At 39.5% G+C, this 15186-nt stretch overlaps 1 protein-coding gene across 1 annotated transcript in view; it reads right to left on the bottom strand.

Moving 5' to 3' along the window:
- The window catches only part of LOC102791628 (copine-8), a 134838-nt gene that overhangs the window by 93106 nt on the left and 26546 nt on the right, over window positions 1-15186 (bottom strand). Inside the window, exons 2-3 of the mRNA XM_087830909.1 lie at window positions 6752-6792; window positions 4671-4717 (exon numbers count right to left, since the gene is read on the bottom strand). Coding sequence (XP_087687035.1) covers window positions 4671-4717; window positions 6752-6792 — 88 coding nt within the window. The remainder of the gene's footprint in view (window positions 1-4670; window positions 4718-6751; window positions 6793-15186) is intronic.

The following is a 15186-nucleotide window of genomic DNA, read 5'->3' as shown; positions in this document are numbered from 1 at the left end:
AAATATTGTATCCACTTGCAGGTTTTTCCTCAGGAGGCGAGAGGCTTGTTACAGAAGATTATGTACAGCTTTAGTGTAATGAATGCACCGCAGCTGAAGTATCAAGTCAAATGGGGTCAGTTGGGTTCCGGTTTGGCATTTAACTCAGCCTGTTAATAACGCATGCAGAAGACGGGCCACTCGGATCTATGAATAACTGCGAATGATTGGTGCTGAAAGAATTGCCCCCTGATTTGCATTCATGAACATTTACTGTAAAACGTATTGTTGATGGCGGCTCGATCGTAATAAAACGTGCATGCGTTCTCTTAATAAAGTGGTGGCTGTTGGTTATTTCTACTAACTCTCGAGCACTACTACATCACAAGCCTTTCAGTTTACACTGTAAATCTTCGCGTCATTTCCAGATACCTGAACTGTACACTAGCAGGTAATTAAGGCTATGTCCACACGTACCCGGGTATTTTTGAAAACGCAGATTTTTCTATGGGTTTGCACCTTTCGTCCACACGTAAACGGCGTTTTTGGTCACTGAAAACGTAGATTTTTAAAAACTCCGGCCAGGGTGGATATTTCTAAAACTCCGTTTTTGCATTTACGTGTGGTCGAGAAAAACAGAGAAAACGCAGAAAACGCAGCGTCAAAGATGTGCGCCTTTTTTGACGTCACACTGTGCGCCACGTTATTGTTTCGGTGAAATGAATTTCTACAAAACTGTTACTGTTAATTGTACTCTCTGCAGTGTTTAAATGCTTACATATACACACACATTTACTGTCCCTCCACATATACGACTCAGTTTTGCTTCTATGCCCCAGCTTTGTTTACTTTTTCCCACCGAGGCTTCTAGACTTCTGATTGGCCAACATTTCTACACGGTTAGGAATATAGCGCCACCTGCTGCTTTGGCGTGTTCCTAGCAGCATTTTCCTTCATTTCTGCCTTTACGTGTGGACGGGATTATTTTTCAAAACGAAAACGGAAATCTCACAGCATCATTAGCCTAGGCCTAATCAAAGAAACTACATTTGCACACTGAATCTCTTCCCTCACTGAATCACTAACATAACATGCCTCAAATCCCACAAACGCCGGACTGAAAACATTTGTATTGTTGCACTTTGTGTATTATGCAACACTTTGGTATTGCATTGATGTCATAAATATTTTATAAGTACTGTGAGCTGTATTTAGAGTGTAACTATACAACACTTTAATATTTTCTACTTTCCTCGACAATATTCGTAGCTACTTAGTATTTAAAAATACTTACAGGACATTATTTTACTTCTTTTGTCTGTTGGTCTTGCCGAAATATATGCTGCACTAATATACTGGTAGAGGCTAGGGTGTGTACACCAAACAAGTGTTAAATGTCACCTTTCTAACTTGTAAACCACAGCTGAAAGTAACCAAACCTTAAACACTGTGTATATAAGACTGGTTTTAATAGAGCTAGTCTTTTTATTTTGGGGTGTGTTTTCGTTTTTTTTGGCATAGGTAACGTACGTAGGCCCAGCCACCACTTGAGTCCAAATTGAAAAATCTCACCTACTACTGGAAATGAAATTTTGTGCAGATGATTCATCGTGACCCTTTGACTTAATTAAAGTGTTACCAACAGGCTGATATTTGTGAAAAAGAAAGCAAACCTTTTTTCAATGCCAAGGTTTTATGACTCAGGATATGACAAAAAATGATTTAGTTTAGTTTAACATCCTCAGATGAACAACAACACGTGGCAGATTATAGACTATCGTTATTTATTTAACAGAAACAAAACTGAAATGTAGAAGCTGTGCGTGAAAAACACCGCGTTATGTGATAGCTTGTAGAAACACGTTTAGCAGCAATATCTTTAGATAACAATTTTCTGACTTTATCAGTCTCTTATTGTTATGGAGGAACTTTGGTCCACTCTTCTTTAAAACATCGCCTAAGATCACTGAGGTTTGTGGGTATCTCCTAATGCAAGGCTTTCAGTTCAACACCCTGATTCTTATCTATTTCAGCAATTCTGTTCTGGATTTACCGTCATTGCTTGGAATCACTGTCCTGTTGCTTTAGCTGTCGGATGGTTGCACATCTGACTGTGGAATACTTTGGTGTACAGAGTTCACGGTTGGCTTGGTGACTGCAAGGAGTCCATGCCGTGTGGCTGCAAAGCAAGCAGTGGTTTGCACATTTGCTTGATAAGCAAAAGGTTGCTGCTTTAATTCAAACCAGAGTAGCAATTCTCCTTTAGGGGTTGTGCTAGGAAGGGCACCCGGTGTACAGACAGAGCTACCTGCTAAGGTGACCCCTTGTGATAAAGGAACAGATAAAAGTAACTTTTATTGTTATGAAATTTAACCGAGCGCTGTGGACTCTGAGATGTCAGAGCATTACATGACTGGCCTTGTGGTGAAATTGTTGGGGCATCCACTCCTGGGAAGACTAATGAATAATCTTTCTCACTGTTTCCGACATGGCCTTATAACCTTTCCCAGAAAGATGGGCAGCAAGAGCTGTTTCCGCTCGTGTCTTCCTCCTTGGAAATGTGGCAACACATACCTGAATGTTCCAGACCAGCAAACTGCCAAAAAGTTGTGTTTTCTTAGACACAGTTAAGCTTGTCGATGATCAGCTGATTAGTAGCACATGACTGCTATCTACCTTTGTAATTACTATTCTTATTTCCTTTTGCAATCTGACTTGGCTTGTGTTACACAGATAACAACAATGTATAATATATTGTGGTGTTGTTGTTCATTTGAGGTTGTATGTAATAGTTTTAGAACCTGCTAAGGATCAGATCATGTTTTTTATTATGTACTGAGGCATAAAATGTTCAAATTAAAGAGAGTACACTTTAATTTTCAAATAACAGCTGTTCTGATATCAAAGGCTTTTAAGGTAGACTGTTTTCTTGGATTTGGTAAATGTTTAAATATGCAATTGTAACTCTCTGATGCCACCTTAAAACCTGTAGTCTGTAATAGGACATGATGTCGTCGGTAAGCAGGAAGTAAGTCTGTGAATTAAGGAGAAGGCATGTGCAGCATGGTGGCCTTAGCCAGATAAATCCAGTGGCATCCACATAGATCCTATGCCTTTGGTAGCATTGTGGGTATGTATAGACTTGTTTTATATTTTATGTGCATGTATAGACCACTTTCTTTCAAGTAAGTTCATTTTTCTGTAAGTTTAATGATAAAACCAATCTTATGCAGTTTACGCTAGCAATTGACTATGTGCACGTTAGCATATGTTACTTCCGGTGCGGAAACTCCTGTGGGGAGCTTTGTTTCCGGTGTCCTATTCGCGCCTTGTTTACGGTCCAAAACAAGTTAAGCAAATGAATGAATCAAGCTGCGATTTACATTTCTGTAGAAGTCTCGGGCATTTACCCAATATATCTGTAAATGATGTTCATCGACTTGTCGATATTTTTTCCCCTGTGCCTCAGGGCAAAAGAGAAAATGGATTCAAATGTTATATTTCTCAGCTGTCCCTCGTTTATCGCGGGTGTTATGTTCTAAAAATAACCTGTGATAGGTGAAATCAAGTAGCCAATTTTATTTTTTGACGGTGCAAAACGTTTCGTGGACATACAGCACTGCACTTCAGAGTCACACTTGCTAGCAACGATGCAGCGATTCTGTACTGTACAGGAGAGACGTCACGGAGGAGATCGTCTGCAGCGATCAGGACGCAGGACACAATGTGACGTAAAAAAAGCATGCAAACTTGCACTAAAAAATTGACTATTCTTCACCTGTAGTTTGAATGCTGAACATTTGCCTGTTTGAATCATAAGACCAGTCACTATACAGAGATGTGCTTCTGAATGTGGACGATGTGTCTTCTGCTGCAGTGATGCAGTTCTGCTTGTGTTGAGTGATGTAAACAACTGATCGATCTAAACTCTTTAAACGTCAAAATTGATCATTAGATTTTTTTATGACACAACAGTGGTGAGTGTTCCCACCTTCTCCTCTTTGTAACTTAACTCGATCTTTCCGTTTTCGAGTTTTGGACATGATTTTGGAGTATATCTTCGCAGTAGCGATTGACCGCAAAGTAAAGCTACCGGAAATGTACAACCCCACATCCGGTCTCAAACCAGGAAGTTAGCATTTTCTCGTGCACAGGGTCAATTGCTTATGGAGCTAGTTAAAGGGGAATGACAAACGAATTGGAGGCATTCATTATAGCAAGACTTGTTAAAATCATAATTTTGCATGTTGCATTGCATGTTGACATATTAAAAAACTGGGTTAATATATTTTCATCGTTATATATGTACATGGTGAATAAGTACAGTGATTATGCCTTGTACTGTTTGTTACAGTTTCACCTTTCCCTGTGTCAATAAACCTGTGAACCGGGAATCGTGTCATCAGAGTCTTGATGTGGGGAAGGAGTTTAGCTGACTGCCCAACCATAGCAGAGGCAGTACAACAGCAAATAGTAAATGAAAGCTAGTAAATAAAGGCTGTCACACTCAGTTGAAGAGGACTTCATCCTATCATTTAGTTTTGTTTGACCAATTTCAGCCAATTTCTAGCAACTATGCAAATAGAACTCTGTTTTTTTACATAGTGTGTACATGGAAAGACAGCAGTGAAGTGGACAGAAGTTTAATAAAATGGAAGGAAATGTTTCAAACCCGGTTTGCACACACTCACCTCTCTCCACTCCCTGTTGCCCATGGCTTGTGTGTAGAGTACACATACTGTAAAAAGAGGCACATAAACAATAGTTTTAATCATTAACTGCTTACTAACACTCACTTAGCAAATGCCCAGCCTTTTTAGTCAGTGTCCACCTTATAATCATGTATAATATATAAGAAACGGGCAAGCAGTCTAAATAAATATTATTATATTGGTATTTACAACCACCTTTTAACTATCTGACAGGTTGGCTGACTAACGGATGAATAGGAGAGCCTTACTTCATAAGACAGCAAGCAAATAAAATCAAAAAACAAATCAAATGTCATGGTATTTCATGGATCCATTAGAATATGACTGATAAGCCATAAATGCTTGAATTAGAAATATATGTTAAAAAAAGAAAAACATCAAAGCGTCTAATAGTGTTATTCACGAGTCCCGAATATGTGCATTATATTTGCCGGCTTCAGATTGTGAAAGACATCATTTCGGGTGATTATGCAATTTCTCGAAACAAGAGAGTTCTCTGAAAAGCAAATTACGCAGCTCGCTCATCGTATACTTCATTCCTCAAGGCCTTTGATGTTCTTTGATGAGGATATGTACACATCCAAACGCCCACGCAGACACATAAAATGTTGATTTTGCGTCTGACAGACAAACACTGGGGATACTTTTGGAGGGAACAGAAAGATTTAAACTTCGTTTGCCTGTATAGATCACTGCTCTTTTGATTTTTTAGGTACATATCCAAGGTGTCGTTCAATTTTCAGGAACTTTGACATCCTGTTTTCCCTCTCCCCTTCACCTCCTTGCTCCTTCCTCCTGTCAGGCTGCTTCATATCAGGGGGCTAAAGTCAGTGAGCTCAGCATAATCACAGGAGCTACTCAGCATAAAAGCACTACTAAATTTATGGTTAATGCCCATGCTTCCTGCTCCTAATCACTGTCATCTTCATCACTGTACTCATCACTGCCATCCCCGTCACCTTGAGTCATTTTTAATCCATGCACATGGGAATGTGCTGACATGCTCTGTTTTGCTTGCTGACTACGTGTGTGTGTATTAGTGGTTCACTACAATAGTCATCGCAATATCTTATTTTTATGATATGACAACAATCGCTGTTTCACCCTACCCTCACTCCCAATGCACACTCCTCATGTGACTCATGCAAACAAATAATGTGAATAAACGTCTTTTAATTTTTTTATTTTTTCATCTCTAGTAATTTAAAATCTTGCCAGCAAATATTTTCTTGCTGCATTTTATTTTGAAAACTAGAAAAGCAAACTTCCAGCTTATTCGTGTAACACTGGCATCAGGTCGGTACTGCAGAACTGTAAAAATTTGGATTGGTGTATCCCTAGATAGTCCTCTTTGTAGCATTAAGAATAACTAAACAATGAAATAAGTTTTAAATATCTTTTTCTTGCCGTGAGCTTTGTTTTCATATTGGACAGCATACAAGGTGACACTGAAGTATGGCTGCTTGAAGTAAATATGCTTTGCCTTCTTAAAAAGAAACAAGATATTCAAGTACTTTTTTATGCAGTCCCTGCTTAAACTGTCTGCAGACACATTTATCAAGCCAGCGCTGAAGCCCTCCTTCAACTTTATGCAGTAGCCCTGACAGTGTTATTACATTTATTTTAGCTGTGGGAAGAGGAGCGTGAGAATTGCCGCCCATTCTGTGAATCTATAGGAAGAAGCTTTCAAGCTCTCAGGCTTTGTGTATTAGTCAGCCGTGCCTCAAGCCAAGACAACATATTTAGTGAGAAAATACTCAAACACAGATTGAGTCACAGCAAAAGAAATGAGCTTCGTTCATCTCCAAATTAATTGTTTATTTCATTTCCTTACAGCGCTCCCATAGCCCTTATTGTTCCCCAGTTTTTTCTCATGTATTCCTAGCACTGTTCTTTTTGTTTCCTTTCTTTATGCAAATCAAATGAAAAGCTTACAAAACACATCATGGAAATCATCAAGGAATCCCCTTTGTTTCCTCTTTATATTTCACTGACGCAGTGAAAAATATAAAACTAACTAAAACGTGTTTTTAGTGAGTGACAGAGAGGTGTCGTCTTACTTGGGTCTGATTTGGAGAAGGTGTCCCTATCCAGCAGGTTTCTGTGGAGACACAATATGGGAAATAATTAGAAACACAGTTGCCTTGGAGAATGAATCCATGCTAACACACTGACTATTTATGTTCCCAGCTTCACATTGTGTTTACAGTAAACCTGCGAAACGTCCTGATGAGGTGCAGGAGTACAAAAAATATAACATGCAAAGTGCTGTGTATACCACGATTTTCACCATGCTGTGCATACTGCTTATAGTTACAGTTAACATATACAGTACAGACAAAGATAACCCGAGTAATTACAAAATGAAGCTTTTGAATGATGATTTTATCCAAAGTTACTTTGCACTGTGTGGAAAACTAACTGCTCCCTAAACCTAATAACAAGAACTGCAATCAGTGTTTGCAGTAACTGGCAATGAGTCTTTTGCTTAGCTGTGGAGAAATTGTGAACCACTCTTCTTTGCAGAATTGTTTTAATTCAGCCACACTGGAGGGTTCCTGAGCATGAATGGCCTGTTTATGGTTATACCAAAGCATCTCAATCGGATCAAGTCTTCGTTTTGCTTTTTGAGACATTGAGAGGATCTGCTGGTCTGCTTTGGATCATTGTCCCCGCTGCATAACCCAAGTGCGCATGAGTTTCAGAGCATGAACGGATGATCGGCCATACTCCTTCAGGATTTTCTGTAAGTCGTCCTGAAGCAGCAAAGCTACGGAGCCCCGCAGGGGACATGGGAGGGAAAAAAAATTAAGACGAACTTTTGCGAGATCTCGCAAAACAAACTCGGGATCTCGCAAAAGTTTTAGCCGCATTCTTCGGAGGCCGCCAGCTCGAAGCCGACCGGGAGGTCGAGGCACGATGTGCCGAGAAAGCGGCGTTCCTCCCGGCTGTAGTAGGTCTCGACCTCCCGTTAGCTTCGAGCTAGTGGGTGTCAGATCTCCGAAAACGAAGTCTTGTAAACCGAGCAGGTATCTGACGTTTACACAACTACATTCACGCCTCAAAATATCTTAAAAGTGTATTTTGTGACCCAGAAAGAGTAATATTACAACTAAGTAGCTGCCGCCATTGTTGGAATTCAACTTTTGCGAGATCCCGAGTTTGTTTTGCAAGATCCCGCAAAAGTCCGTCTTAATTTTTTTTTTCTCCCATGTCCCCTGCGGGGCTCCGTACAAAGCAGCCCCAGATTATCACACTACCACCACCACGTTTGACCGATGCTTTGATGTACTTTTTATAAAATGCTGTGTAAGTTTCATGTCAGATTTAACAAAACACAAACCTTCCAAAAAGTTCAATTTATTCTCATCGGTCCACAAACTGACTTCAGGATCTAAATTTTTTCTTTGCAGATGTGAGGCGAGCCTTTATGTTCTCTTTGGTCAGCAGTGGTTTTTACTCCCATGGCCATTTTTGATCAAGTCTCTTGCTTATTGTTGAATCATGAACTCTGACCTTAACTGAGACAACTGAGGCCTGCAATTCTTTAAATATTGTTCTGGGGTCTTTTGTGACTTCCTGGATAAGTTGTTGTACCTGCACTCTTGGAGTAATTTTGGTACTCTAGGCTGGCCGATCCTCGAAAGCTTCACGACTGGTCCAGATTTTCTTCCTTTGTGGATAACGGCTGTCTCCGTGGTTCTCTGGGAGTCGCAACACTTTATTTAAATGATTTCTTAATTTGCTAGCAGTAATCAGGCCTGGGTGTGGCTAATGAAACTGAAAGTTTTCCCAAAAAACATAGTGAATCCAAATGAATATGATTTATTAAGGAGGGCAATAACTTTTTCACATAGGGTCAGGCATGTTTGGATATTTTTCCCCCCTAAATAAATCAAGTTATTTGAAAATTGTGTTTTATATTTACTCTGGTATATTTTTTTCTAATATAAAACACATTTTGATTATCTGGAACATGTAAGTGTGACAAATATGCAAAAAACGAAGAAATCAGGAATCATGGCAAATATTTTTTCACAGCACAACCAAACTCAAATGCTTTAAGTCTGAAAATGCACGTATTATTATCCTCCACATCAAATACCTGAAAACCTTTTGATGTTAGAGAATAAATCAACATTTAGAGAATAAATCCACAATAACAACACAACCACTAGTTTATACAACTAATAATAGAAGTTCAAACTTTTAATGGGAATTTAGTCTTTATGGTGCTTCACTCCTTGCTTCAAAAACACCAAGTTTGAGCTAATCTTCTCAGTGATGACTCATTATAGTGTGCAGCCATCCAAACTAGTGTTTCAGCCAAGATGGGCATTAATACAACCATGAAGAATTTATGCCCCACCCCCTCCAACAAAGAAAAAAGGTGGGCTGATATAAAAACAGCATGACAGCTTATGATTACTTCTGATTTCTGAATAATAAGATGGAGGATGCTGAGGATAGTCGCACCTGGAGAGGAGAGAAGAAGAGATCAGAGAGCAGAACAGGACACGCAGGATCACTAACTTGTCACTTTGGTGAAATCAGCCTGTACAGAGCTCTGCAGGAATAGAAATCTTCTTCCCAGTCACTCTAATCCATGTGACATGCCCCGGCTGCACAAAGGGCATGAAAGATATGGATAATGTTTCCCATCATCCATCATTTCCCAGGGCTTGTGGCGGACTTTTAAAGGCTCTAAGACAAAGCCCTGAAACCATCGACGGCTTAAGAGTATCAAGGCTGCGAGCTGCTTTCCAGTACCAGCGTTGCTGTCACAGTTTTGTTTCTTTCAGCTCACTTCTCTCTCTGTTTCTGTACTTGCACCTCTCTGTCTTTCTGTCATGTGAACCTATCAACACAATCTATGACATTTTTCTCTCTGTCTCACTCTTGCATTTGCTCTAAAAGCAAAAAATCCCCAACCTCTTGGTATCCCGGCGGTCCTTCCTGCTTGTTTGCTTCTCAGCTCACTCTGTCGCTCATTTGAAAATTGTAGCCTCACTTATGTCAGAGCATTTACTACAAATGCAGCACACATAATGCTTTGTTGTCACTCTGACGCGGTTATTTGAACTAGAGTATGTCAAATTACAGGTTTCAGGTCAGATTTCTGTTTGAGTTTCCTCCCATAATCCACAGACACACAAATCATTTATACGTCTAATTGCTTGTTTTGTTGTCTGTCCATGGTGTGACGACACCGCGGCCTCCCCAGTGACCATTTCTACACGACCACAACAATCCAGCTGAGATGTTTACAGGGCGGGAACAAGTCCACCCATAATCCTTCAGCAAAGCAAATGACTCAGGCTATGTCCACACGTACACGGGTATTTTTAAAAAATAATCCCGTCCACACGTAAAGGCAGAAATGAAGGAAAACGCTGCTAGGAACATGCCAAAGCAACAGGTGGCGATATATTCCTAACCGTGTAGAAATGTTGGCCAATCAGAAGTCTAGAAGCCTCGGTGGGGAAAAAGTAAACAAAGCTGGGACATAGAAGCAGAACCGAGTGGTATGTGTGGAGGGACAGTAACTGTGTGTGTATGTAAGCATTTAAACACTGCAGAGAGAACAATTAACAGTAACAGTATTGTAGAAATTAATTTCACCGAAACAATAACGTGGCGCACAGTGTGACGTCAAAAAAGGCGCACACCTTTGACGCTGCGTTTTCTCCGTTTTTCTTGTCCACACGTAAATGCAAAAACGGAGTTTTCAAAAATATCCACCCTGGCCGTTTTTAGTTTTCAGTGACTAAAAACGCCGTTTACGTGTGGACGACAGGTGCAAATGCATAGAAAAATCTGCGTTTTCAAAAATACCCGGGTACGTGTGGATGTAGCCTGAAGCTACTCCTTTAGGTACAAAACACCTCCGGTTACAACGATTAACCTCGTTCAACATAACAAGAAAATATTCTGTGGTCTGTTGCAGGTGAACACAAACTCCGTGTCTCTGATCAGCACATCTGTCTATTACAAAAAGATTTAAAAACTTGAGTCAGATATTTTTATGTCTCCACAAATGCCACCATTCAACACGGGATATTTTCAGCAACACAAAATCTGCTGTTTGTGGATACACGCCTAGACACCAGCCTAAATCTAGTTTGTCAAAAATGCGCTCACAGCTGAGCTGCACTAATTAGGCTAACCAACATTACTAGATCTCACATGTCAGAAAGATTATTTTTGCTAATGAATTGTGTGCTTTGAATTCTTTTTAGATCACTGAAGGTATTCTTGCTGATTGAAAACTAAAGTGTCAGTTTAATGGATTTTAAATGGGCTGTTTTTAACTGCATCAGTCAGCACATAAAAATGAGACTGTACTGTCAAATGACACAACAAGTGTATTGGTCATAGTCCCTTTCACAATAAAGTAAATAACTAAATAACCATTGCTGTTTTGATCTAGCTGGTAGGTGCTGTTGCTTAAAAACCTTAGAAATTGTCTGATTTTAGACGACAGCGATGAAAAAACTTTATGTTTTTAACTGAAACAAGCAAACTAAAAAGTGCAGTTGTTCTGTGTTCTACTGGGCTTCACATGAATAACTCACTCCTATTTAGTTATAATGAAAACATGCACTGTAATCTATAAATCAATCCAACATTGATTAATTTTGGAGGAAATGTCAAATAGTGCAGCAATATAAATTCTCCTCAGGCCTGTTTGTGTTGTCGACAGGAAATAAAATCCAAGTACATTTATTTCCAAAGATTTTAAAGCAAATAAACTGGATGAACTGCAAGTAAAAAACTAAATCGGCACATTTAATGCAAATATCTGATCAACCTAAGTTCAAACTCAGCATGACAATAGAGAAACAGGGTGAGTTAAGTGACTTTAAATTAGGGCTGTGCAATATGACCAAAATCTAATAGAAGACATTTATCGTCCCGACAACGATATAAATCACAAAAATTTTACACTTTCTGTAAATTCTGTGAATCTCGGGCAACTCGACTTGTGTGAAGTGTTTTCAGCTGGTGTCGTGTACCTGGAGTCGAGTGTTTTAACCGATGCATGAAACTATTTTTAGCCATAACTTGTAACGGCTGCCATTTTCTTTGTGAGTATTTATTACACGGCGCCTGCGGGGAAACTCCTGTTCTAACGTTTGAGTCTAAGCTTTATTTAGAGCACCTGACGGCTCTTTTTTGCTTCTCATTAGTAAACTCTCTCCATACTCTTTTACGTGACTCTTGCGTAGGTGGTAGAAAGTCCGTGTCAGACTTTTCATAACCAAAGCATGTCCATGCTGTCACGATCCTGGGTCTTATGACCCAGTGTTTTGAGTTTTAGTTCTTTTGATGTTTATAGTGTATGTTTAAGCTTATTAGGTTTCCTATGTTCATTTGCTTATTAGTTCCTCCATGTGTTTTCAACCCCTGTGAAGTCTCCCTTGCCCTGCGTGTGTTTCATGTCTGTGTGTCTTATGTTGTCATGTCTGTGTCTCATTATATTTCCTGTTTTATTTTGAAGGGGTCCGGTGTTCCTATGTTCAATGTTTTTAGCGTTACTCTCTCCTTGTGACGTCGTTATGTTCATGTGTGTCAGCTGTTTCTCCATGTGTTCCCACTTCCCTCATTATCCTCCTGTGTGTATTTAGTCCGTGTGCTTTAAGTCATTCTTTATCAGGTCGTCTGCTCATCCATGTCACAACTTCAGATATCCATGTCAGTTCACCATGTTTAAGTTTTTTTCATGTTTAGTTTTAGTTCACCCAGTTTAGGTTATTGTTTAGTTTCACCAATGCCCTTTTGTTTGTACCCTTTTTGCTAGCCTCAATAAACGGCTTGTTTTTTGTTAAATCCACGCCACGTTCAGTTTTTGGTCTGCGTTTGAGTCCTCTTTTGCAAACACATACAGTCTGCCCCAGCCAGATTGTGACACATGCTACAGAGGTAGCCCCTCGTTTAGAAATAAGGTCCTCAATTTGTTTTGACTGGTCTTTCTGTTTGTCATCGTTTCAGTTTATTTTGAAAAATCTCAACAGGGTCTTCCGCTTTATTGTGAAAGGTTTATGTGGGAAATAAACAAGCGGACGGCGGAGCAACACGCTGTGTTTACCGTCGTTGTAAAAACAGTCGCTTATCCATCAGTAGTTTGGTTATTTTAAATATAAAAGAAAGAAAGAAGTTTAAGAAATAAATATAGCGAATACAGTGATCAAAACAATGACAAAATATTGCTGTAAACGGTTGATTTTGCGACACCACAAAACAAACAGTGTTGGGTAAGTTACTTTAAAAAAGTAATTAATTACTAATTACTTAGTCAATATTGTATTTAAAATACTTATCTAATTACTGTGTCAGAAAAGTAACTTAATTACTCAATAAGTAATTTAACTAAATACTTTTTAAAATCCCTATAAACCTTGAGTGGACAAACAATAGAAATTAAACTCTTTAAATAATAAATACATTTTTTTAAAGACTGAGACTACAGTACGCAGCGGTAGCGTCTCTTCCACAATGTAGCCTGCAATCATTTTTTAAGCTCACCTTCAGACGCTTTCTGTGCTGCTGAAGGAAAATCAGGTTTTGCCTGCTTAGCAGGAGTTGCCGCGGTGATATCCGTGGATGATGAACAAAGATCACTCAGAAGTGTTCGTCTCTGCTCTCGTGTCAGGCGCTTCGGTAGATTACTCCTGCTATTAACAACGGCCGATAGTTTTTTTTCTCCCCACGACATAACTTACATATTACTGTAATGTTCTTGTCTGCTTGTTTCAGAAAAGTGAAGAGACGGGAAAATATCCACTTCATAAAACAGCCACACGCTTCAGCCGAGTCCGACATCGTCCGCTTTATAATACGACTGTGCAGCGAAATGACGTGCACCTACACTACAGCGATGTTAAAGCGGCAGAGTTTACTTCTACGTTTAGAAGATAAATTATTGAAATTAAATAATGATATTCAGCGAGTTTAATTATTTTACAATGTAACGCAAGTACATTGTAAGTAACTGTAATTAAAATACCTAAAAATGAACAGTATTTAGTTACTCTACTTTTTCAGTGGAAAAGTAATTTAATTACAGTAACGGGTTACTTAGTAACGCATTACACCCAACACTGAAAACGAACGATAGTGTAATATGAAACGATAGACGTTTTCATATAGTCATCCGATACATCGTTATATTGTTATATCATTCCACTGCAGGGCAACCTGCCACTGCATGTGGCGAATAAAATTTGAACTTGAACTTGAACGCTGGTGCCAAACAGGCTACTCTCAGGATTTGACAAACTGCTGGGATTTTCCTAAACAAACACATCTAGGTAGTGTTGGGCGATATGACAATATATATCGTGTGGATGATAGAAAAGTGTCTGTCGTGCCATTTGTCTTCTATCATTTCTAACCTAATTTTATAAACTATTAAATGAAATATACCATTAAATAGCCTGTGGCAAATATATTAGTGTTGTCTTCTCACTGTACATACTCTTAACTTTATGCAAGAGAAAATAAAGTATGAAAAAATTATATTTTTCGCAAAGAAACTCAGTCTTGTGGTTTTGCGACATGGTGCTGCTTTACGTGCACCCGGATTTGCGACATGCTTTACGGTAACTCAAAACGATGGACGTGCGAAGAAGAAGCACTTTTACCGAAAAGAGGGGGTACGTCTGTGATTTGGTTACATTTTGGGTTCAACAGCACCAACACAGAGCAGAAGACGCCCATTTGCAAGCTATGTTATAAAACTATTCCTGCACCCGATGGCAACACAACAAATCTCTTCTATCACCTATAGCAGCGGTCTCCAACCTTTTTTGCGCCACGGACTGGTTTATGCCCGACAATATTTTCATGGTCCGGCCTTTAAGGTGTCGCGGATAAATACAACAAAATAAAACTAGTACCGGTACCGAAAAAAAAGAAGATTTATTCATAACACACGTGAAAAGACCAAGGAAAACCGAGTAAACGATAAAAACGATAACAAAATAACGCTGAAAACCGATAAAAACCCTGAAAACTATACATTTCACACCTGAGCCTCAACTCTCGCGGCCCGTTACCAAACGACTCACGGACCGGTACCGGTCCGAGGCCCCGGGGTTGGGGACCACTGACCTACAGAAGGTCTACGAAAAAGAATGCTCAAGAATCCAGAAAATCCGAGCTAAACCAAGTTGTGGAATGACGGGAGCAAGTTGGGAAAAGGAAAACTATAGCCAGCTGAAGATACAGCAGTCTTTCACACAAGGCGCTTATAAGAAAACGTCCCAGCGCCATAAACAAATCACAGGAGCCATCTCATGTTACATTTGTAAAGGCATGGCCCCTGTTTATGTAGCTGAGAAGGACAGCTTTCGTGACCTCATCAAAGTCCTTATAAGTCAACTTACTTATATGACGCATGCCGGGCCAAAGTGGAGAAGGATGTTTGCAGTGTCGTGCATTATGCCTTGACGACTGACCTATGGACGAGCAGAGATACGCAGCCTTACACGAG

Source organism: Neolamprologus brichardi, chromosome 17 (assembly GCF_056152115.1).
Source record: "Neolamprologus brichardi isolate AB-2024 chromosome 17, ASM5615211v1, whole genome shotgun sequence".
Classification (NCBI taxonomy): Eukaryota; Metazoa; Chordata; class Actinopteri; order Cichliformes; family Cichlidae; genus Neolamprologus; species Neolamprologus brichardi.
The sequence above is the reverse complement of the archived record's forward strand: the minus strand, read 5'-3'. Positions and strand labels throughout refer to the sequence as shown.